Source organism: Chelonia mydas, chromosome 1 (genome assembly GCF_015237465.2).
Source record: "Chelonia mydas isolate rCheMyd1 chromosome 1, rCheMyd1.pri.v2, whole genome shotgun sequence".
Taxonomy (NCBI): Eukaryota; Metazoa; Chordata; order Testudines; family Cheloniidae; genus Chelonia; species Chelonia mydas.
Window position 1 is genome coordinate 295,274,350 of NC_057849.1, and position 24,010 is coordinate 295,298,359.

General features: G+C 38.9%; 1 protein-coding gene across 50 annotated transcripts in view; it reads right to left on the reverse strand.

Annotated features, from left to right (window-relative positions):
* NRCAM (neuronal cell adhesion molecule) overlaps positions 1–24,010 on the reverse strand; it is a 284,294-nt gene that overhangs the window by 59,279 nt on the left and 201,005 nt on the right. For 33 of the 50 annotated variants that reach the window (XR_005223674.2, XR_005223675.2, XR_006291724.1 and 30 more), the window contains 8 exons: positions 23,267–23,398; positions 9,633–9,776; positions 8,066–8,177; positions 7,557–7,723; positions 7,315–7,462; positions 3,998–4,122; positions 1,735–1,764; positions 40–141 (listed from right to left, as the gene is read on the reverse strand). Coding sequence is in view for 47 of the 50 variants with exons in the window: in XM_037888229.2 (XP_037744157.1) it covers positions 40–141; positions 1,735–1,764; positions 3,998–4,122; positions 7,315–7,462; positions 7,557–7,723; positions 8,066–8,177; positions 9,633–9,776; positions 23,267–23,398 (960 nt within the window). In the remaining 3 variants the exon portion in view is untranslated. The remainder of the gene's footprint in view (positions 1–39; positions 142–1,734; positions 1,765–3,997; positions 4,123–7,314; positions 7,463–7,556; positions 7,724–8,065; positions 8,178–9,632; positions 9,777–23,266; positions 23,399–24,010) is intronic. The other 17 variants (XM_043549340.1, XM_043549421.1, XM_043549417.1 and 14 more) reach the window with 1 other exon arrangement.

The window sequence follows — 24,010 nt, forward strand, 5'->3', positions numbered from 1 at the left end:
ACAATGAATTTGTGTTCCAGTAAATACAACCAAACATACTTGTAATGGGGCTGTTATTGTCATATCCTGGTATCCAGGACAGCTGTATGCTTCTTTCTAGCTGATCTGTTAATTCTAAATCAAAGGGTGGATCAGGACGATCTATAAGCCAAATAAATACATAGTAACTAAATATAACAGATTAAACAGTTTCTTCCTGGCAACAATTCTCACATTTCAACCAAAACTTTTCCAAAAGCACAACAATAAAGAGATCTACTTCCATTATGCCGATATGATTTAGTGGCCATTTGCATGCAATTGTAATGGAATGCATAAGAACTGATGTTGCTGGGAACTTTCTAAATACATTTGTAACAAGCAAACACTACTGACAGAAACTCTATGCCTGACTGTTTTGCAATATAAAAGCTACTGTAATGAAAAGCAAAGAAATATGAAATGCATGGTTCAGCATCATGTTCAATTAATGACTAATGAATATGAGTAGCTAACTATTATACACGAAATAAAATCTTTGGTCGTGAAAAATAAAGAAGTGCAGATATTAAAAAGAAACTGTTTCAGAATTAGTACAAATATTTCATGCGTCAATTTAAGAAAGATGCTCTGCAATAAGAAAAACAAAGGCATTTTACTTTTAACCTACACATTTTAAGAAGCCTGAAAATATAAACTAAACTGTTAATTTACAATACTCTGAATGCATAATTATGAAATTGTTCATCCCGAATTGCTGAAAATCATTCATTATATTAATAAGCATTTGGAATGAAAGACCGGAGTAGGTCCATTAAGGTCAACGGGACTTATTAAAGTGAATAAAGTTATTCATATTTTAAAGTGTTTGCAGTATCAGGTCCATAGTACCATATTTTGCCTTGCAACATAAATTCAGAGAATATGAAATATGAAAAAGCCTTATTCAGGATATTGTAAAAGATTAAAATCTAGGCACTCTTATGCCATAACATTAATTTTAATGTAAAATGTTAATGAGAAGCAGAAAATAACCTTGATAATAAAGTCCTATTTCATTTCCAGTGTGGAGTAAAATCAAGACATTTATGAGATCAATTATTTGGCCACTTTTAAGGACCCCTTTCAACTGAGAAAACAGGATGGCTTTTGACATTGCAAATACCTATCTAGGGCCATGTAAACTGCTACAATTAGATTTTCAGGCCTCGTTTAGCTTATGCTTCTGTACTGTGGAAGCTAGAATTAAAGGCCTTGATGCTTCTCTCAGTGAAGTCAACAGCAAAACTCCCTTTAATTTAAATAGTGCAAGATCAGACCTATACTTGTTTTTGATGTGGGCCTTCAGGACACTGCTGAACTTTGTTTTTCAAGTATTTGTTTTGTATTACACATTATTACAGAAAATATATTGCATTACTGTACTTAGTATAAAGAAATTTAATAATACTGTAAACAACAAACTTAAAAAATTGCTTAAAAACTTCATTTTCTATAAATTGTATACTCCCAAATAATTTAAAATAGCCTTGGTGTAAAATTCTAAAGGCTAATAATATAGTAATGAAACAGTCTGAACAAATAGCTAATAAGAAAATGGTATGATTGCACAGAATTCTCTTTTGCTTTAAAAAAAAAACAAAGTTGGTAAAAAGCATGAAACGGAAATTAAAACCAAAGATGACACAATTTGCAACAGGCAAAAGTGTGAAATATGTTTGGTAGATGATGCAGACAAATTTTGTATTAGTTTACCGTAAATGATAGCTGGAGTTGGGGTAGCAGCTGAAAAGGACATTAATATAAAGGATTTAATCAAAATTAGTAGCCAAAGAAACATGATTTTACACATAGTTAAAGATTATATTTATTAGAGATAATAAAGTGAAGTTATTTTTGCTACAAGAAAGGGTCAATTTTAAATCATGCATTGATTATTTTTAATTTTTTGCAAGAAAGATAAAGTATCCAATTTTTTAAAATGAAAAATTAAATCAAGAAAATAAATACAGAAATGACTCTTACACAAACTAGACAAATGTTTTTACCCTTATTTTTCATATGGACAAAACTAACATTTTGCTTATCTCACCCTTGAATAGTTATTATGACCACTGCAGAATTTTAGAGCACCAGCAGATTTTGGTTGGAGACTCCTGCTAGCTTCTCTAGCTAAGGATCACACAGACTATACATTGAAAATATACTTACAAGGTGGGAGATGATAAGACACTGGACTGAAGTAAAGCTGGTTAGAGAAATAAAGGAAGTAGGGCTGCCTTCTCAAACACTCAGTGAGCAGAGGCAATAGCTACTAGAAGAGTTTAAACTCCTGGGGACTGATCCTGAGCTGGACAATGTTATATCAATAAAATAAAACCCAGCAGGATCTTATTAAAGGGGAAAAGGCAAAATGCCACATTTATTGTGAATACAGACAGAATCATAGTAAGCAGTTAGTTATAGCTATAACATTCCATTCAATTTCATATTTATTCACACATTCATTCATTCATATAACACATACACAGGTTCTGCAAGATTGTTATCATAGTTACCAGCCTTAGAGTTGCTCATGCCAAGCCACTGGCCAGGTGGCCTGGACATGAGGAGGGAGCAGGTCCTTGTCAGATGCACATCTGATGCTCCTGGAAGTTGGTTTGCAGAATCAGACCCCAAAGTTCTCACTTTCTAGAGTCTATTTTTATAGGAATTTATTCCTATGCCAGTCTATGGGAATTGCTTCATCATGCTGTTGCTGAATCAATCAGCAGATGGCACATTCCTGATGGCTCCGTGCTGCAAGATGTTATCTTGTTCTTCAGTTCTCCCATCCTTGAGGCTGTTGGGTGGATTCCAGTCTGCCCTCCGGGAGTCCTCTAGTTATTTCCACTTGATGCCTTCTTCAGCCGATGGACACTGGATTCTTAGGCTGGCACCTCCCGGATCATTCAGTTATTATCCACACCAAGCATCCATCCACATACATCCTCTATCTCTATTGTAATCACAATTGTTAACAAAGCTAGATGAATACAACAAAAGGGCGGGGAGTCTCTGGGTGCTGTTTCTGTTGTTAGAGAGTATTGCTTTGAGTCTCTCTCTCTGTGAGTAGTTGTTGTTACAAAGAATTGCTTTGAGAACAGACTCTGTCTTAGGATGTACTAACACAATTAGCAGCTTGCAAGTTTCACACAGAGAGGGAGAGAAACAGTAAAAATAAGAGACCAAAAATCAAGAGACTTCTTAATTAATAATACCGTGGAATTTAAACTATGGGGAATCAAACTCATTTGTGATTTTAATACAGAACTTCTTTAATATGATCCAACAACAAGAGTGCTGGTAAGCAGCAGGATCTCCTTATCTGGGTATTGATTCCCTCCACAATTGGTGTCCCCAGTCAGCAGAAAGCATGTGCTGGAGGCATATCCACAGTACACTGTGGTCCAGCAGTTCCTGGCTGGTGGACTTCATAGCTATTTCTTAATTACAGGAAGCCTAGCTAAACTGAAAGAAAACTAGACTAAGAAAAATCCTGGAAGTAAGAGTGAAAATTAAACAAGCATGTTGTTCAACTTGTTTGAAGCAGAATGCAACTGTAGAAGCTGGCAAGAACCTCAAGACAACCAGTGTTGGTGCTGAAATACTCTGCAGAGTCATTGGTCGACTAGCACCAGCTCAAGTACAATGTAGGAGAGCATCTAGCATGAGATTGACCTTGTCCCATTGGAAACACTACTTGCTGTTTGAACACTTTCTATTAAGCAGCTGGTTCATATTTTACCTTCTGCTTCATACATTACCTTAAAAAATATCAGACAATATAGGCAAGATTGAATATCATTTATTTTTTATCTTAAAATTTAACTGAATGCCCAAAGAGCATATATGCGTTGGGGTGTTTTTATTTTATCAAACTCTGTTAGTGCCTGTCATATCAAATCTAATACTGCTTTAACAATTTATACAAAACAAACACAGCTTTGCCCTCACAACATTTTAAAAGCAATCTTACCAACAACAGTGAGTACGGCACTTGCAGAAACGCTGTCCAGGGTAGTATTTGCTACACATGTATAGGTTCCATCATCCTTATCAGTTACATTCATAATGGCCAAACTATCTTTATGAATAATAAACCTGTAAATAATACATTCAATAGTGGATTTTTCATTGTTATAATAAAGTTGTCTATAAAATTACCAAATCCTAATGATGGCTTAATATTTTTGTGGGTACCAGCAACATCTCCATGGCTTAATGTAACTTCAACATTTGGACTACAACTACATTTTCACTGATAGGTATTCAAATGTGTTTTCTTTTCTGAACGACACCTCGCTTAGCAGTTGATTCGACCTCTGATCAGCAAAAGTGTTGCTTTTGCATCTCAGAAGCTAGCAGAAGCTTTCAATCCTAACTGTTGCTGCAACAGGATACTGATGTCCTCCAAAAGACAAGGCAGGACACATCACCAACACACAACTAGAGCTGTGAACATCTGATCAGATTTATAACGAATTCACTTATTCTGAGTTTGCTAACCTTTTGTAGCTGCTTTCTTCAAACATTTGTTTGATCCAGTTTTACTGGAATAAAAGAAAGTAAATTGCAAAGTCTTATGTGTACTTGTGTAATATGCCTAATTGTGGAATATTTGCATACTATTTGCCTTAACTTTTTAAAATAAAACCTGTTAACGTTTCTGCCCAAAATCACAGTTGGAAGCCTAGAAATGATTCACCCATGCATGGTCATGAATGTAGGGTAAACACTAACAGAATCTGCTAGAAACATTAATAAGCAGACCCCCCCCCTTCCCCTGCAACCAAATCCATACAGAGATATGCTTTTCACTTTTGGAACAAAGAACTTACTTTGTTGAATTTGGCTGTATTGGCAGGTTAACATTAGCACAATATAAACTTCAGTCTAAGAACCCTACCCAAGCTTGACTGTTGCTAGGGCTTCCCTACAGGACCTCCTCTCTCCTAGCTCCCAAGCTCCTTCTCCCACCCATCTGCCAGTCTGATTTAACAGTAGTTACCTTGCAGTTAAATGTAGAGTTTTAGCCTAGGATGCCCTCAACAGAAAAGTCCTGCATTCTCACACAAGTTGTTAAAGTCGGCCACATAATTACAAAGCTCTAGTGTTTTCTAGATCAAGAACAGAAAAAGTACTCTCCCTGTGATTTAGAATTTTAGGCCAGAAGGGACCATAACGTCACCTAATATGACCTCCTGTATATCGCAGGCCTTTACATTTCATCCAGTTACTTCTGTATTGAACCCAATAACCTTTGTTTGACTAAAACATAACTTGTGTTTGGCCAAAGCACATATTCCAGAAAGACATCCAATCTTCAATGGATGCCACCAAGAGAAGGAGAATCCTTCACTTCCCTTGGTAGTTCGTTCGAATAGTTAATCACTCCCACTGCTTTGTGCCTTATTTCTAATTGGAATTTGTTGGGCACCAGCATCCAGCCATTGGTTCTTGGGATTCCTTTCTCTTCTAGATTAAAGAGCCTTATAGTACCAGGTATTTTTTTCCCTGCTAAAGTACTTATACGTTGTAATCAAAGGATGCCTCAATCTTATTTCTGAAAACCTAAACAGATTCAGTTCTCAGTCTCACACTATGAGGCATTTTCTCCTGCCCTCAAATGTTTTTTGTGGCTCTTTTCTGCACCCTTTCCAATTTTTCAACAAACTTATTAAAATGTGCACACCAGAACTGTATACAATATTCCAGTACCAGTCTCACCAACCCATATACAGAAGTCAAATCACTTCCCTGCTCCTACTCACCACTCCCCTGGTTATACATTCAAGGATCGCATTACCCCTTTTGCCACAGCATCACACTGGAAGCTCATGTTCAGTTCAGGGTACATTATGACCCCAAGATATTTTTCAATCACTGCTTTCCAGCATACAGGCCCCCATTCCTTAGATTTGGTCTGCATTCCTTGTTCCTAGATGTATAACTTAGCATTTGGCTATATTAAAACACATTTTGTTTGAAGATTACCAAGCAATCCAGATCACTCTGTATGACTGCCCTGTCTGCCCTATCATTTACCACTTCACCAATCTTTGTGTCATCAGTAAATTTAATTAGCTGTGTTTTTATATTTACTTCCAGATTATTTATGAAAATGATAAATAGAATGAAGCCTAATAGTGACCCTTGAGAAACCCCACTAGAAACACCACCATGATGATGACTCCCCATGTACAACTACTTTTAAAAATCTGTCAGCTACCCCTTTCTTAACCCATTTAATATGTGCTGTCTTAATATTGTATAATGCTATTTTTTTACTCAGAATGTCATGTGGTACTAAATCAAATGTCTCACAAAAGTTTAAGTATATTACATCTACAGTTAATTTCATCAGTCAAAATTGTAATCTCATCCAAGAATGAAATCAAGTTCGTTTGACATAATCCATTTTCCATAAAACCATATTGACTGGCATTATTTATATTCCTATTTTTTATTAATTGAATCCTGTATCAGCTCTTCCATTATTTTCCCCAGGATTGAAGTCAGGCTTACTGACCTATAGTTATGTGGGTCAACCTATTTGCTCGTTTTGAATATCAGCACAACATTAGCACTCTTCCAGTTTTCTGAAATTTCCCTTGTATTTCAATATTTATTAAAATTAATATCAGCAGGCCAGAGATCTCCTCACACAGCTCTTTCAATATTCCTGGGTGCAACTTTTCGGATCTATTCAGTTTAAAATGTTTATATCTAGCAGATATTGTTTAATGACAGCCTTGCTCATTAATGGACTAGAAATTACTTCATCATCCTGATGTGATACAAGTACATCATTCTGCTTCTTTTCAGATACAGAATAGAAATATTTATTGAACACTTCTGCCTTGCCTGCAGACAAACAATTTTATCATCTCTATCTATTAATGGGCATATACCATTGCTATGAATTCTTTTGCTGCTAATATACTTTTAAAACTCTTTCTTATTGTTCTTAGCACTAACCATGGATTTTTCCCTGATGTCTTTAGCTTCCCTTATCAAATTTCTACTATTCATATTTCTAATTTATTTTGATTGCTATCTATTTCCCATTTTTTCCATTGTTTAAATGTTGCTTTTGCATTTCTAATTGCTGCCTTCACTTTGCCACTGTACTAGGATGGGCTTTTAGGCAAAGACAAACATGGGTCTGATGTTGTTATTGATTAGTCTTCTTGTGGAAGAGTTACCCAACATTTCAGATGAACAGGAGAAACATGAACAAAAATGAGTTTAAAAGTACAATTACAAAAAACAAAATAAATAATTTATCTGTACCTTTCATCAACTGGCAGTTCACCATTATCCTTCAACCATGTAATAGTTGGCATTAAGGTACGATCATGCTTTATAGTACACTCAAAGGAAACCTGGCCACCCTTTTGAATGATTTTATATTCAGGCTGTTTAATAATCATTGTTGGATCTGAAATTTAGAGTTGCTATTAGACATTTAAATTGTTTGAAATTCTGGGTTAAACTGTGATTAAAATGGTTTACAACAATGATTGGTTTCTTACCTTTGACTTCTAGATGGACCTCATTTTGTACCTTTCCTAATTTATTCCTTGCTACACAGGTATATGTGCCAGTACTATCCTTTTGTGCCACAGGAATTTCCAGAGTTCCATTGTCATGAAAAACATAAAGATCTCCATGCAGGATGCTCCCTTTTACTCCCTTAAACCTTTATATTAAAAATTGTATCATTATCCAATATCATGCACTAATTCAATCATATCTAGTGTTAGAAAAGCAAATTTTAGAGTACTGCATAAGAAAATACAGATGTCAAGCAAACCCATGCAGTGAAATTTAAATGGAATCGATCAGTAATTTAATTAAATGTTAAATTACATAAATAATTTAATGTATCAATATTGTAATCAGTGCATGCTAAAAAAAAAAAGAGAGCCCTATTTTATTTTTAGAAAAAGAAATATAGAATAACAAAAAACATTTAAATGATTGCTTTCAAGGAAAGTTAATGCCTCTTCAGAAGTACTTATACACAATGACTACAACTTACCATTCAATTTCAGGCACAGGTGAACCAAAAAAAGCACAATCTAGCAATGCAGGATTGTTTGCAATGATTTGATATAATTTATTAGCAGGAGTCAGAATTCTTGGTGGCTCAGCTAAAAAGACAACACAACACATTTTATTTTATTTATCTATATATAAGGCATATTTGATTACGACGATCAGGAGTAGCCTATAAAATTACACATTTACATCTCTCTCTGATGTGACTTAGGGGATCTATCTAGCTCTGCTGCTGGTAGTCTGTAGAAGCTGTAATACAGGGGAATCTCCCTGTTACAAGTCAATACTTCCTTCTTGTTTTTCACTGAGCAATAGTGATAAACACTGAAGTATGTGACTTCACTGGAAGAATTCAAGTCAGAAAATGCTAAAAAAAAAAAAAAAAAGAAGCAAGGTCCACTGGGCCAAATATCATTGCCCCAGTGCAGATGACTGATTTGACCACACAATTACCAGGAGGTTCTACAACTCCTGGGTGCAAGGAAGCTGCACACTCCAGGATCTGGGGTCAGACTCTTTGGTGGAGCACCTCTCCTTTCCTCTGGAACATCTTGCAATGAAAGAGGGTCTTTCCTCGGCTACATCCACTGAACTCTGATCTTTGGAACTAATTATTTTGGTTCCTCGTGCGGAGGCTTTACAAGGTGACCTCTTTCCAACTAGGATTTTACAGCAGGCTTAAGCTCACAGGGAGGCACTGAAGGCCATACTACTCATGGCTGGAGATACTTTCTTAGGAGAAAGGTTTCAGAGTAACAGCCGTGTTAGTCTGTATTCGCAAAAAGAAAAGGAGTACTTGTGGCACCTTAGAGACTAACCAATTTATTTAAGCAAAAGCTTTCGTGAGCTACAGCTCACTTCATCGGATGCATAACAAGATCATCTTGCAAGAGCAGATCCTGAAACAGTGTCTTAAAATCCTTTTGGATAATTTCTGAGAAAATCTTAAAGGTGTTGCAGGCTTTAGCTGAGTATCCTTTCCCTTTTTCATGACTATCTGAAACCCTGATTTTTATGCGGATCAAGATAATTTTTTTTAATGCAACATTAAAAAAATTAAAATGAAACATTAGTTTAAACCTAGTACTAATTAACTCTTTACAGCTATTTCTGTTGGCCTGACCTAACAGAGAAAGGGGACAAGATGCTTTCATGCCTGCTTCAGCAAAGGGGAGGGAGGAAGTTAGAGAGAGTGGGGTATCTATGCTCTTCATCTGTAGCGTGAGGGCTCAAGGGATATGCTCACACTCTACTCAAAAAAGTTCTGTAGCTATATGGCTGGGCATGCAACCCCTTCAGTGGGGCTCTGTGGAGACCATATATGAAGGAGAAGAAAGAACTGTGTTATATAGGGGTTTGATCAGTACTCATAATCACTTGCAATATAAAAGATTTATTTTATTAACTTTTATGTTGATTTAACCAGCAATATTTTTCTGTTACTTAGCATTGCAGAAAGTCTGGATTAGATTAAACAATATCAGGAAAATTTACTAGTCAACAACTCTTAATTAAGTTACAGATGAAAAATGAAAGATTGATCTTACCCAAAACATTCACAAATGCATTTGCCAGCAAGTATCCATATTCATTAGAGGCATTGCATTGATAAACAGCACTTGATCTTTCTTGCACATCAGAGAAAATTATGGTATCACCATCTACTTTTCTGCTAGGATCTTCTGGGGCAACTATATGGGTTAAAAAAAGTGTATTTATTCTTTCTTAAATTGTTATTAAGATGAGTACTATATTTGTGAAGGGAATGAAATATTATGAAAGACAGAAGTATTTCTTGATTCCATCTTCCCAGACTTCCCTTCAGTGGTTCATCATTATATCATGACGTGATTTAGAAGGTGTCAAGTATCAGGGGGTAGCCGTGTTAGTCTGTACCCACAAAAACAACAAGGAGTCCGGTGGCACCTTAAAGACTAACAGATTTATTTGGGCATAAGCTTTCCTGGGTAAAAAATGCACTGAAGAAGTGGGCTTGTAAAGCTTATGCCCAAATAAATCTATTAGTCTTTAAGGTGCCACCAGACTCCTTCTTGTTTTTGTGATTTAGGAAGTTACCGAGATTCTATACTTATTCCGTGCAAACTGGATACCTTCACTGTTCTTTTATGATTAATGCCAAAGGCATATGATCATGTAATTTGAAGAGGAAAACATACAAAAATATACTGATGTATGTACGATTCAGACAAACAAAGATACAGACACAGATATGTAATGAGTGGGATAAGAAAAAACCTTCTTCTTAATGCCAAAATTAATCTATAAAGATGGGGGAACTTTAGAATATTCTAAGAACTCAAACTGTTCCCATGTTCTGCTATTCTTAAACGTAAATATGTCTAAAAACATAAAATAAAAAAATAGCTTTCCCCATGTGAAAATTACCTCAAATGAAACTATAATAGGTCAGATGCATTACGGGGTAGGAGTTCTTTGTCAACAAGCTAGGAGCATTTATGGAAGTGGTGTTAGTGATTCAGTAGGTGGCACTCTTTCCTCTGAATGAGTACTGCCAGTTCGAAACTGTTCTGTAGTGCTGCTGCATGCGATTAAACAGCTGCTGAGTTCTAGATGTGGCATGGGATGCTTTGGGATGAAATATACAAGGCTGAGTAAAAGACAGACATATTATTGAAGTTACTGGACCAAATATTGCTCAGTTATCCCTGCACGACCACAATAAATTGGGAGGAGTTGAAGGTGAAACTGAAAATAGAATCTAGCCTGTCAAATTTTGTTGCATATAAATACACCAAAATACAGTTTAATGTATTTGCAGACGTCACATTTTTGACGATATCTCCTGGGTCTGCATCCCCTGATATTATCTGTGAATTTGAGAGCATAATTAAGCCTGCAGAACGCATTGCCAAAGATATAATTCAGACCAAGAGCTGAAGAGAAGTAAAAAAAAAGTAACCATTTATATGGATAATAAGAACATCCACTGCTAAATTAGCAAGGATTTTTTTTAAAATGATATAAATCTTCATGCTTCAAGGCATAACCTAAATTCTAACTGAGAGGAATTAGGAATTAATTTCCCATACACGTTATTTCACAACTGCCTATTATGGGTTGTTTTCCTTGAACCTTATACTAAAACATCTGGTACTGACAACTGTGACAGACAAGATAGTGGACTAGAAATATCTCTGGTCCAGTTCTGTTTCTCAGTGTGACCCCCTTTCCTCTGCTCAAATGGCTCTCATCTCACTCTGATTCCAAGGCTTAGTTTTCACAAAGAAATTTCACCAATTTAACTAAATCATTTTCTAAATACATTTTTTCCTATCCAATTCCAGGCTCAAGAATGGTTTCCTTTTCAAGTCCAGTCCACCTCCATTCCTGTTTCTGGGCCACCATCACTCTGTTGCTGGGGGGGGGAATCAACTTTGCTTTGCTTTTGTACCAAAAGTTTCTGGTTTTCTCATATTCTGTTTCAAGACCCATTTTGCCTTAATTCTGCCCATTACCTATCTTTCAACTGGCTTAACTATCTGGCTGCTTGGCTGGTCACAACATCAACACTTGCCTCTACTTCAGAGAATCCTCCTCTCTTTAGTACTACGTATGCCTGGCTCAAAACCGGTTGCCAACAGACATGCCAAACCCGCAAAAAAACCCACAGAAATTTGGCTTGTTTTTGGCTTAATTGGCTTGTGAGTTGCTTGTTGGCTAGTTTTTGACTTGTAGCTTGTTTGGCTTGTAGCTTGTTGTTTCTTTTTTTTGATCGGCTCCCGGCAAGCAGGGGCAAGGTGGGGCAAGCAGGGGAGACAGTCAGGGATGCACAGCAAGCTCACCAGAGTCCCAGACTGCACACCAGGGGGTCTAGTCACACAGAGTGTTAGGGTTCTTAGGGATTGGCTCATTTTGGCCTTGTTTTGAAATGGGATTAGCTTGATTTTTGGCTTATTGTGGAAGTCAGGGCGCTTATTTACCAAGTGAAAGTTGGCAACAGTGGTCGCCAATACTGGCTCTACTAAAAATGTGAAGGAGCCATGCTGTTTCACATGTTCACATGCTATGTCAAAGATCTTAATTTTATGATGACATTTCATACTCATGAAGTGAAACAAATCCTTCCATCCCCTGAAATTAAATACTAAATCAAGGTCTCAATATAATCTCTGAGGGCATATTTACTGTGCTAGGCCCTGATCTTGCAAAAGAACTTTTGCAGGCACATATTTCTGCCAGTGTAGATCCCTTTTACAGGATGAAGTACTTTGAGTTGACTGGCAAAACCATATCAGTTTACTTAAAAAAAATCTTCTTCATATGGAATGTGTCTATTCTGTGTGATTGATTTAGGAATTCATGTAATCAAAGATTGACTCTACTGGAACACAATTTAGAAGTTTCTGTAATATTCATAAGACTTATGATTCTTTTACTGTGTTCATCAACAGTTAACTGACTTTGGGCAATTACCAGACTTACAAAGATGTACCAGTAGCACATAAAAGTGATGACATTATTTTTGGAAATGGACTATTTTTTGCAAGCAACAGGAAGGATTTGCCTTCTAAGACCTGTTTTGTGACATATTTGATAATTTGTAAATCACACTGACCACTGTGGAAGGAAGCAACTGAAAATGAGCTCATTTTTACACCTTTATGATAATGATGCTATAGGTAGCATTGAAAAGCCACTTTTAATATATGTGCCATTTTCTGTTGCTTATAACTTTCTCCAACAAATTTCTTTTTGGGATGAAATTTCTCACATTAAGACTCAGTTCAAAAGTCAACTTGTGTGGGGAAGGTGTGGTGAGGTGAGGGGAGGCGGGTTGTCAGAATTCCATTCAGCTGTGTTTGAGATGTCAGTGTATGGAAAGAACAGTCAAATCTGACTGCTTTTTGCAGCCCTATCTAAAAGCTGGCTACTTTTTAGAACTTCAGTGAATCTATGGACTTAAGCCCCAATCCTGCAATCTGATCCATGTGGACAGACCCCTGACCTCAAGCAGAGCTCAGCTGACTCTGTGCATAAGGAATCTGCCCATGTAGATGATCAGAGTGCAGAATCATGACTTTTGTTCAGCACATGGACTATTGGCATGTTAGACAAAATTTGAGTTAGAAACATTGATAGCAAAAGCAGCAGGAAGCTGCACATTGTTTAAACACAGTGTGCAACTTTCTGCTAAAGGAATGATCAGGACTTGCTCAAGGAATTCTGTTGCTCTAGACAAACTTGTAAATATCTGTCCCCGACAAGCTCACATTTGGTTCCACAACGTTACTGAAACCCTAATCCTGAAAATACTTACACACGTGATTACGTATTTGCAGAACTGAGACCTGAATACTTTGCCACTCCCAATATTTGCAACACCCTTAGGTGCACATTTGCCTTCTGTATGTTGAATCAGCTTTCTATGTGCTTCTCCAAATATGCAAATAAATACAGCATGTTCAAATACAAAGAAAGCTATATACTACGTCAGGCACTCCCTTCATCTTAGCTAGTCATTCCGCACCATAAGTCTCCCCTATGTTGATCTGAATCTATCATCATCATTAGACTGCACATCCAGTTCTAGTTTTGCATGATATCCCCCACTGGATAGCACTGGACATTTCTTACAATAATATATTTATTTGATTGGACTTAGTAGCACCATTCTATTTTCTTGTAAAAAAAAGTAAATGCAACATTATAGATACAACTGATTAAAAGCAACATTATGGTTAGACTTGGGTGAAAAATGGAAAAAAAATTCCACAGAATTGTTTTTGCCATTTCTCATTGAAATTTCTAACTTTTCTGATGAGATGTATATACTCTTTAGATTGTATACGTACAAAATTCAGGAAGTTCAAATTTATGATTCTCAGAGCAGCAGTTAGTTGAGTACATTGCGTATAAACATAGATAGCTAGCAGTCAAAAGAAGAAAAGAAGAAAAATGTACCCTGATTACCAAGAAAAAATCCCTGACAATAAAATATTAGGGCCTGAACAAAAGCCCACTGAAGTTAATTGAAGTCTGTCCACTGATTTCAATGGGCTTTGGATCAGGCCCTAAAATGCTGCTGAATAGTCTTGCCAAGGAAAGGGGGGAAGTTACATTGCCTGACATGTTTAACATTCGACTAGTCAAACATGTAATAGATGTCCATTAGAGAATAACCCCAAGAATGGAGATGGGCTGGATGGCCTAAGATGTATTTTTCCATCTCTGGTTTCTATGAATTTATGATGTATTAATTATTATTATTATTATTATTACTACTATGATAATGGTCAAGCAGTTGAGTGTTCCTAGAATCACTGAGTGACTTCCTCAAATTATTTCCATGTCTGAAATGAAGAAGCCACCAAATATTAATGTCACAGAACAGCCGGTATTAAATGTTCTCAGCTATGTTTATTTAAACTGTTAGACCCACAGGGCAGGGACCGTGTCTTTATTTGCCCATAAAGTGCAATGCAGGCTCAGGATACTACACAACTTATTCTCAGAAATATGCTACTTGGAACACAACCATATTTTGTAGGGTAGGCTGTTAACTGTGTTTCTGTTTGATAGTGAAGGTGATAACAAGTATGTTGATGACATGCTCAGATGCTGTGTGGCAGACTCCCTTAATTAAAAGCTAACCCAATATACTAAAAAGGAAATAAACACAGTAACCAGGCTGCTTTTTCACATATCATTGACAAAACGTACACCTTGTCGTTCTGCTCATCTTGGAGCGTAATCTTACTTTGATCAATAAGATGTCATAAAAAACACACAGTAAAAGTGGAGAAGAATTTCTCTTTGGGACGGAATAGCAACATTAATTACTCTAATTGCCTTTAGATGCCAATATCTTCTTTAACACAGTACACTTATGAATCAAGAGCAATAATTTCTTCCATGCTTTTAAAGCGAGCAGGTATGATTTCTGATAAACCTTTCAGAAAGAAATTTTTATTTTTTCCACCCCCAAATGAAGGCCAATAAGACAGTGTTGGGACACATAATAGTGTACTTATACTCGATGCTTGATACTATCAGCACAACAGAAGGAAATGTCGTTCAACTGTGATAATTCACAATCTCTTGTTCATCTTTTTTAAAAAGCTGTTATGGTATCATTTTGCAACAGGGTAGAAAATTAATCATTCAAAGAAACAAATACTTGATATGAATGTTGACACTGAACATATTTCACCATGACTGTAGAGCCCAGATTGTCAAAAATATTTCTCATAGATTATGCACATTTTGCAGTGAATGTAAACACTATGGCGCATGTCAATCATAGCTCTTATATATGTGATCCCTAGCACATGGTGCTTAAGACCAACTTCAGAGATAACTAAAACATGAGCAATATTCTGAAGACACAGTAGATCCTGTTGTTGTTTCTGATGAGATAATATAATAATGATAAGCAGTCTTTCTTATTGACATAAATTGAAATACTTGGCCCTTGTCTAGCCTTCATGCAGAATGCTGTTAGTCCTCATGTAGGGTTTGCAAATTTTGGAATGACCAAAGTATCATCTGTCTTACAGCCAATAATGCTAAAAGTAATGCTATTTATTTCATCTGACATGCCTCTTCCTCCAGAGGATCACATTCATAACCAATATGTAAAAGTTGTAATCATATCCATTACTTGTCAGTCATTTCCCTAGTTAAAGTTATAAATGTATGATCCAGTATTGCTGAAGTGAGCTGAAACCATAACAGTCAAATAAGATCATAGTTAATTATTTGCATAATTGTGGTGACACTATGCCTTTTATTAGCTATAGTTGAAAGGATAGAATGGGGACAAGACAGTAAATATAAAATAAAGGACAGTGTAAGAGAAGAATGTCCTAGTGCTTATTAGATTTAAGTAAATTCTGTTGGTAACTGGCTGAATCAAGATGGCATCATAACCGGAATAATCCATATCTTTGTGACTTCCACGTTTCTCACATGCTCTACCTGAAACTAATCTTGAAGAACATCCAAAAGCTACAGCTAGTGCTGGATATGGCTGTTCTCCTGCATATAGGTTTTAGCTGCAATGAACATGTTACACTTATATTATGTAAAGACTGTACTTGTGATTCAAGACACGACACAGGTGTATGATGGGGTATCCACCCCACATAAGGCCTGAAAGGGTCAAGGTGGCCAGGTAGGCCAATTAGCTGCCTAGGCTACACCTGGAGAAGCCAGGGAGATGGGATTAATTAGACCTGAGGTTCAGCTGGACAGGAAGAGGAGGGGCCTGTATAAAGCCCAGGATCCGAGAGCACAAAGGGATGGCAGGGAGATAGTCTGCTGTCACTTCCTGGGAGAAGAGGGTGTGTTTGGGGCTACAGAGATAGGAAGCCTACAGTTACTCCCTGGTTGGAGGGAGTTTGGGCTGGTAAACCAGAGAGGTGGGAGAGCCAGAAAGGTGGGAAAGGCTCAGGGGAAATGCAACAAGGTATGAGATAGGGCAGACCCTGGCTGCTGATGAAAGGGCACTGAGCTAGAACCTGGAGTAGAACAAAGGCCGGGGTTCCCCTGCAGGCCCCTGGGGAAGTAGCGTGGACCAGGCAGCAGAGAGTGGACTGCCTGGGACAGCTTGTCTTGGAAGATTTTGATACCCTGGAAGGGGAGGACCTCAGTGATTTGGCCAGAGGGCTGAGTCACTAAGAGGAAGCTGTAACTCCTGGAATGAGAGACGCCAGAGGGTGGGAGATAATGACGGGTGAAGAGACTGACAGAGGAGGGCACAGCACCTGGAAGGAGCTAATCCCCAGAGCCACCAGGAGGAGGTGTCACCTGCAATGAGTGGACCGTGACATTGTGGTGGAGAATGCGGACAGGCGATTACTCCTTATAAAAGGGGAGTGTAAGAGATTGTGGTGGACCATGAGGGACAGTATAAGGTCCACACCCCTGATACAAGAGGAGTGTGGAAGGCAATAACAGAAAAAAGGGAAAGAGAAAATGGAGTCACAGTAGGTGGAAGCCTTTTTTGCTGAAGGCACTTATACGCTCCCAACCTGGACTCCAGAGTCTTCGCCCCTGCAGATGGGGACTGACAAACAGCCAGAACGGATCCAGATCCTGCTGAAGTATGAGCAGAGACAGTGGGAGGCACATTGGTACCTGCAAAACTATTTGACACAGCTGGCTCAACAGCACTGTATTTATTTACGCTCATGCAGGAAGAAATTAGCAGAGGCTGCAGAGAGTGGAAAAGAGGTACTAGGGCCAGGAGGGCAGAAGCCTGGCCAAAGGAGTGTTATGCCTCCAGGTGAAGGGGACACCTGAAAAAGAGAGTGCCCCTACCTGTATGGGGGAGAGAAGCCTCACCCAGAATGCAGAAAAAACAAGAAACCCCCAAAGAGTCCAACCTGTGTGGAGAACAGGAAAGGGAGGGGCATGTTTTGCCTGCGGTCAGCAGGGGCACCTAAGGAGGACATATATGAGTTGTAAGGTGAAGGTGAGCCCAGGAGAGGGGACTAGACAAGAGAAGACCAAAGCATGGCCGGCTGACATGGCACAGAAAAAGGTCTGTTTTGGGTTCAACAAGATTGGCCATATAAGAAGGCACTGCCCTCTTAAGAAAGGATGGGGTAGCAAACAGGATAGCATGGACCCGAATGAGATAGGAAAAAAGGGATCAGAAGATAAAATGATTGGGATGGAGAAGGCCCAAACAGACACAGGAACAAACACAGAAGTGAAGGAGGCTATGATGGGAACTCAGACCCTGAGGGAAAGGGAGCTGGGGGATTCTGTGCAGCAAGTAAAGATGCTGCAGGAGAAATTAGGAGCAGCCAAGCATGCCTTACAAGAAGCTGTAGAAGATTTAGAATCTCAGTGAAGTGAGTATCAGGACACCATCGAGGAGAAAGGCAGATTGCTCCTCATGGTGGGGGACCTTGAGCAAGAGATGGATGACTTATAGGCCCAGTTATGGCAGATGCCAGGCAGGAGACACCCATGTCTTCCAGGGATGCAATCTTGAGGAGGAGTGTTTGTGATGGGGTGTCCACCCCACACAAACCCTGTATAAAGCCCAGGATCTAAGAGCAAAAATGAACTGCAGGGAGGTAGTCTGCAGTCACTTCCTGAGAGAAGGGAGGTGTGTTTGGCCTATAGAGAGTAGCCTGCAGTTACTCCCTAGGAGGAGGGAGTTTGGGCTTGTAAACCAGAGATCGGGGAGAATGAGAAAGGCAGGAAAGGCTCACGGAAAGTGCTACAAGGTATGGGGTAGGCACACCTTGGTTGCTGATGAGAGTTGGAGGCCCAGGTTCTCCTACTAGCCACTGGGGAGGTGGCATGGACCAAACAGCAGAGAGTGGACTGCCTGGGATAGTTTGCCTTGGAGGACTTTGATACCCCAGAATGGGAGGACCAGAGTGACCTGGCTGGAGGGCAAGTCACAAAGAGAAAGCTGCAGCTCCTCGAATGAGATGGTCCTCTCTCACCCTGTGGCCTATATGTGAAAAGACAGCCAGAGGTCTCTTCACACATAGGCCGCAGGGTGAGAGAGGACAATCTTACTCCAGGAGCTGCAGCTTCCTCTTTGTGATTTGCCCTCCGGCCAGGTCACTCTCGTCCTCCCATTCTGGGGTATCAAAGTCCTCCAAGGCAAACCATACCTGGAAGGAGCTAATCCCCAAAGCCACCAGGGGCAGGTGCCATCTGCCAGGAGTGGACCCTGTGACAACGTATAATTCACTCTACATAGTTTTGGGCCTGGAAACTTGAAAGGCTGCCTCTTTTCTACATGCTATCCCAAGGTTTAAGACTGATGGTTCTGAGTAATGGTGCCTAGATTTAAATGTCTAGGGGCTGATGGTTGAGGGCCCCGAGTGTTCTCCGTTGTCCATCATAACCAAAATCTGTAGCTCCTCAGGGCTTTGTGCAGATCTACTTTCTCAGACCTTTGATCAAAGTGGCTAAATGTCACATTATGTATTTACACTATTTTATGGGACTAGAGTCTTTCTGGTGGGTTTAGTCAAGGTGTTGTTTTAATTACATATGTTCTGTGGGGAAAAACTAGGAGAGAAAAGCTGGGACTCTTGGCCTGCAGTTGGATTGTGTACTTTGGAGGAGTAGGGGAAGTGTTAAAGGTAACTAAGCAGGACTTGGAGAAGTTCTGAGGTGGGCAGTGGAAGGACCAGGTTTGCAGGGTTGAGTGAAGGGAGTAAAGAAGTCATTTGGTCAATGAGAGTGTGGGTGAACTGGTAGTTGGTGTGCGTGGTGGTGAAGACAGTAGCTGAGAGGTGATTTGGTATGAGCTAGATTGGAGGGGCAGAAGTTGGGACTCGGAAAGAACAACGAGGGGACACAATGTTAAGAAGAATGAATACTGTTTTCTCTCATCTTGCCCTTTACTGTAAGCCAGCACAATTTTTCATTCTCCAAGAGAGAGAGGACAGAAGACGGAAGAGAGTGCCCCTTTATCTTCTCCTTTCTTCCTCCACCAACCCTTCCTTATTTGCCTGAAAACTAGCTGCCTGAGACCTCCCTAACTGGTACTCCAGGTTCTCACTCTGAAAATAGGGTCAACCTACAGGGAATGGTAGGAGGTGAGGCTATAGGGTGACAGATTGTTACTTGCAGCCCCACCACGTATTTTGGGCACCAGCAAGCACTGTCCATTGGGTACACTGTATGCACTAAATAAAACCCAGCTTCAATGGATTTCATCCATGCTATATTCATTAGGCCAGATCCTGGCCCACCTGCACAACTCCAGCAGGAATGATGGCTGGAGTGGTGAGTGCATGCTGGCACTGACAGCCCATCTCATTCTCTTATGGGACTGGTCTCCTCCAGAATATCAGAGCCCAGTAGCCTCCATCCTACACTCATTTGGCTAGGACCAGCAGAGTGCATGTGTGTGTGTAAAAATTCAGGGAAAATAATAAGAACTAAGAATTTTCCTAACCAAGGATTATGAAACATTCTCATGAACAGAGATCAAAGGGTTATCCTTTCTGTCTTCAATTCAATGTATTATGTGATTACAAAGAGAGACTGAATAAAAATATCACTTTAATGTGAAAAATGATATAAGCATGTAAGAACATATCAAGTGAAGATCATCAGTTTCTTTCAGTATACTTCGTCCTCTTATTTTGAAATGTGTGTGTTTAATATTTAATAGCTCAGCCTGTACTATAAACCACTGAACCAATAAATTAGTCTTTTGTGCAGTATCACAAGTACCTTTCTAAAGTCCAGTTATGTCAGTGGTTCCCCTTCCAATTAATTTGGATAATTACCTCCTTAAAAGTTTAGGCACTTTATGCAAGATTTCCCTTTTGTAAACCCATGTTGAACATTTAAACCATAAAACACTAAAGATTGTGCAGAAGTATGAATAATGCAGAACTCAAGTGTTAATTGAAGCACAAGGCAAAGCAGAGTCAGGGTCTGAACTGGACACCCTTACTCATGCGAGTTATCGTAATTGACCTCAACTGGACCACTCATATAAAGATTACTCATGTGAGTAAGGATTGCAAGATTAGGCTCTTATCATTCCAGCAAATTACTGTAATTATAAAATTGTTTTCCTTTTAAAAATGTGATCATTAACTAAAAATGAACTAAAATTTATTTCTTTTAAAAAAGATGTTTACACGAGGTAACAGACTCTGGTGGCGGGGGGGAGGGTGATTATTTTAGCCACTACTCTTTTTTAATTAATTTTTTAAGTACCCACTATTTTCCCCCTTTTTTGCATGATGTTGCCTTTCAACTTTCTCCATCTCCCTCTCCCCCATCTCTCTCCTTGATGTTAGGACCTTTCCTTTAACTGAAACATGGGTGAGTGGCTTTCTCTTCAACACTGCCCCATCCCTTGTCTGACTATAATAGGAAAACAAAACCGGAAGCATTAAGCATCTCCCAGATGTGTTTTCCAATAGAAAACTAAAAGTATTGCAAACAGATTATTGGGCCACAGGAGGTGCATTGTGGGATCTCTGGTGACAGAAGGTCTTTGAAATTCAAACATAGCAGTTTTGCTTTGAAATGGTGCCACGGGTGTAGCTCTTCCAGCACTGCCCTGCAGCCCAACCAGCTGCTTTAGTTTCATCATTTTACAATGATACATTAAAAATTCAACTTGAAGCAAGTGGAACCCCGCCCACATGAGTATTTTCTATGCCAAGTGAAAATGAGGGCATGGTGCATTTGCAAATCCCACAGACTGGCTTCAGCTATTTTAAACTGGAACATTTTCCTTTTAGAAGCTGCAGAATTCATAAGTATAGCACTCTGTCACTTGCCTCCCTTTATCTCCTGCACTCCCTCAGATGCCCTGTCATTTAGTTACACTTTGCACTGCAGCAGTCAGCTAAACTCCCAGTTAAATATTTGCAGCTGCTAAGGAAAGAGGGATGGTGGAGGGGGGACAGAACACTGCTAAGGAGTGAGAGAGATCTTGAACTTCCAAAGATATCAGTGATACGTCAGTATGCAATAGAGGTGGATCCTGATTACCAGAGGAGGAAGACTGGAATAATCAAGAAGGATAGAAGAGAGAGTTGAACAACTGGGTGAGAGTGGAGTCTGCAGTGGGAGGGGCCAGATGAATTGTAAGGGCTGACAGGACAAAAAATTTACATAAATATAGGGCAGAAAAGGAAACGAAACAGCAGGAGAAAGTAAAGGAAGAAAATTATGAAATGGGTATAAAAATGTAGTTGTTATTTTATCAGCTGTCGACCTATTTGAGTGTATCGAGCACACTTATGAACGCTTTGAGATTTACCATTTAACGTCAAGGTTATGTGACTGAGTAAGCCATCATGATCCAGCATTTTAAAACCTATGTTACAATCTTAATCAAATCATATTTATCTAGGTGTCCCACACCACTTCCCTGGTGAGTTTTTCTACCTTCCCTCACGCAGATGTCTGGCTTACAGCATTATCCCTCAACTTCTTCTGATAGTCTCCATTTTAGTCACATTATTAGCTGTTTTCCTCAGACCAGCTGTCTCTCTTCATTTTCCAAGAGGTTTCACACCTATCTGATAAGGTTTTACTTTTCTCTTTTGCAACTTTCTGGGATGGACTCTGACTCCTGGAAGCCCTGCTGACTCTTTCACTGATCTTTACTTGAACTACTTCTTACCTTTTTTTAACTTCTTCAGAAATTTCCCTTTCATACTACACTTTCAAATCTTTAAAGTGCCAGCACAAGACGGCAGAATTTCAGAACACTATCATCATTTCTGACAAAGCAGCTGGTTAGGTTGTCTGGCTTTATCTTAAGTGTTACATTGGGAAAGATGACGAAAAAGGGTGAAGGACCAGCAGTGATTATATGATATAATATAAGCTGAATATAAGAAGAATTGACAACATATTGCAACATTGGTGTGTAAGTCTTCCTCAAGAACAGATGTGCTATAGGTAGTAGTTGTCTTGCATCCGTCATATTGTGCTGCCAGTCATAACACTGCTAACAAATGAGTGACTGGGGCATCAATGCACAGAGCTTTTCTTATCCACATACACAGAATCAGTTGTTTCATTGCCTTAGGGGTTCATCTCCTCTGACACCTACTTGCCACAAGCTGATTTCCAGATAGCTGCTGATTCATTCACACAGCCTTACTACAGCCTTTGACTGCTGAGAGCTGGAAGGCTAGTACATATTCCAAATTCTAACCCCTATAGAGGTGCGTAATACAACCACAGAGGTTTATTTCTGACCTCCTACCCTCTTTTCAGTTCTTACACAGAACCAACTTTCCTGTGGGGATGCAACTGAGTAGATATGATTCTTAAGAGATCTAATACATATTGCAATGGCAATATGATTAGCAGTTCTATTCCTCTGATATCTCCAGTCAGTGGAACACATCACAGCCTCATTACTAAGACCTCATCTCCATGAGTATTACACTAGCAGAGAGCGGAACAGGATACTGAGTTGCCCACTTCAAAACAGTAATATTTGGAAGCTTCAGCACATTGGGGCACATTAGAGGTAATTTCTGCTGTTTCATCTTCATGCACAGTAGCATTTTTCTTTCATGACATATGCATTTATTATTCAATGTCAGGAAAAACATCCTTAAATACAGAATAATTATTCATATGTGAACAAGTTTCATATCCCTTATGTGTCCCTAATCTTTATTGGTTTGTGTTTTTATTCATCCTCCATTAAGATTATTAAAAGTCTTACTTGCTATAGGCACACCATTTGTTAGCCAGCTAATATTAGGTTTGGGGTTGCCATTAGCTCTGCAGATCAGGGTTCCATCCTCTCCAGGAGACAACACAAGGTTTCTAGGTGCTGTGATCCAGTATGGAGCAGCTTTGGCCAGGAAAGAAAACACAACAATCATTAATGTTACAGGTCTCCTTTCAGAAGGTCATACAGCCCAGTAGCTATAACTGGCAAAAATGCTGATTTTTATATCTGAATAATTTACAGGTAAAATCATGTTTTGATTAGCTCAGGTTACAAGTGACACAAGCCATTAGGCTGTCAAATAGATGGACAATAAATCATAAAGCATGCATAGCTGTCTGCATCAAAATTTTCAAGTAAACAAAATGTGATTCTTAACTGAATTTAAGTAAATTTGATTAATACACATCAATAGCTTTAATCCTAATCTGTATTTCTAAAAACAGCAAAAGATAACAGACTCTGGCTTCTGTAAAAGGATTAGTACAGTAGCCTTTCTAATAACTTTTGAGGCGTCCCTGGTCCTCAGGCTATCCATAGAAGAGGAAGAGAGGGACTGATAATAGGGAAAGAGTAAGTTCGAGTGACTCAGGCAGGTAGGGGAGGAGAAACAGATTTAGGGTGAAAACCTGGCCCCACTGAATCAATGGAAAAACTCCAGTGATTTTAATGGGGTTGGCTAACAAACATAGAGAGAGAGAGAGAGAGAGAGAGACAAAATGGACAAGAGATGAT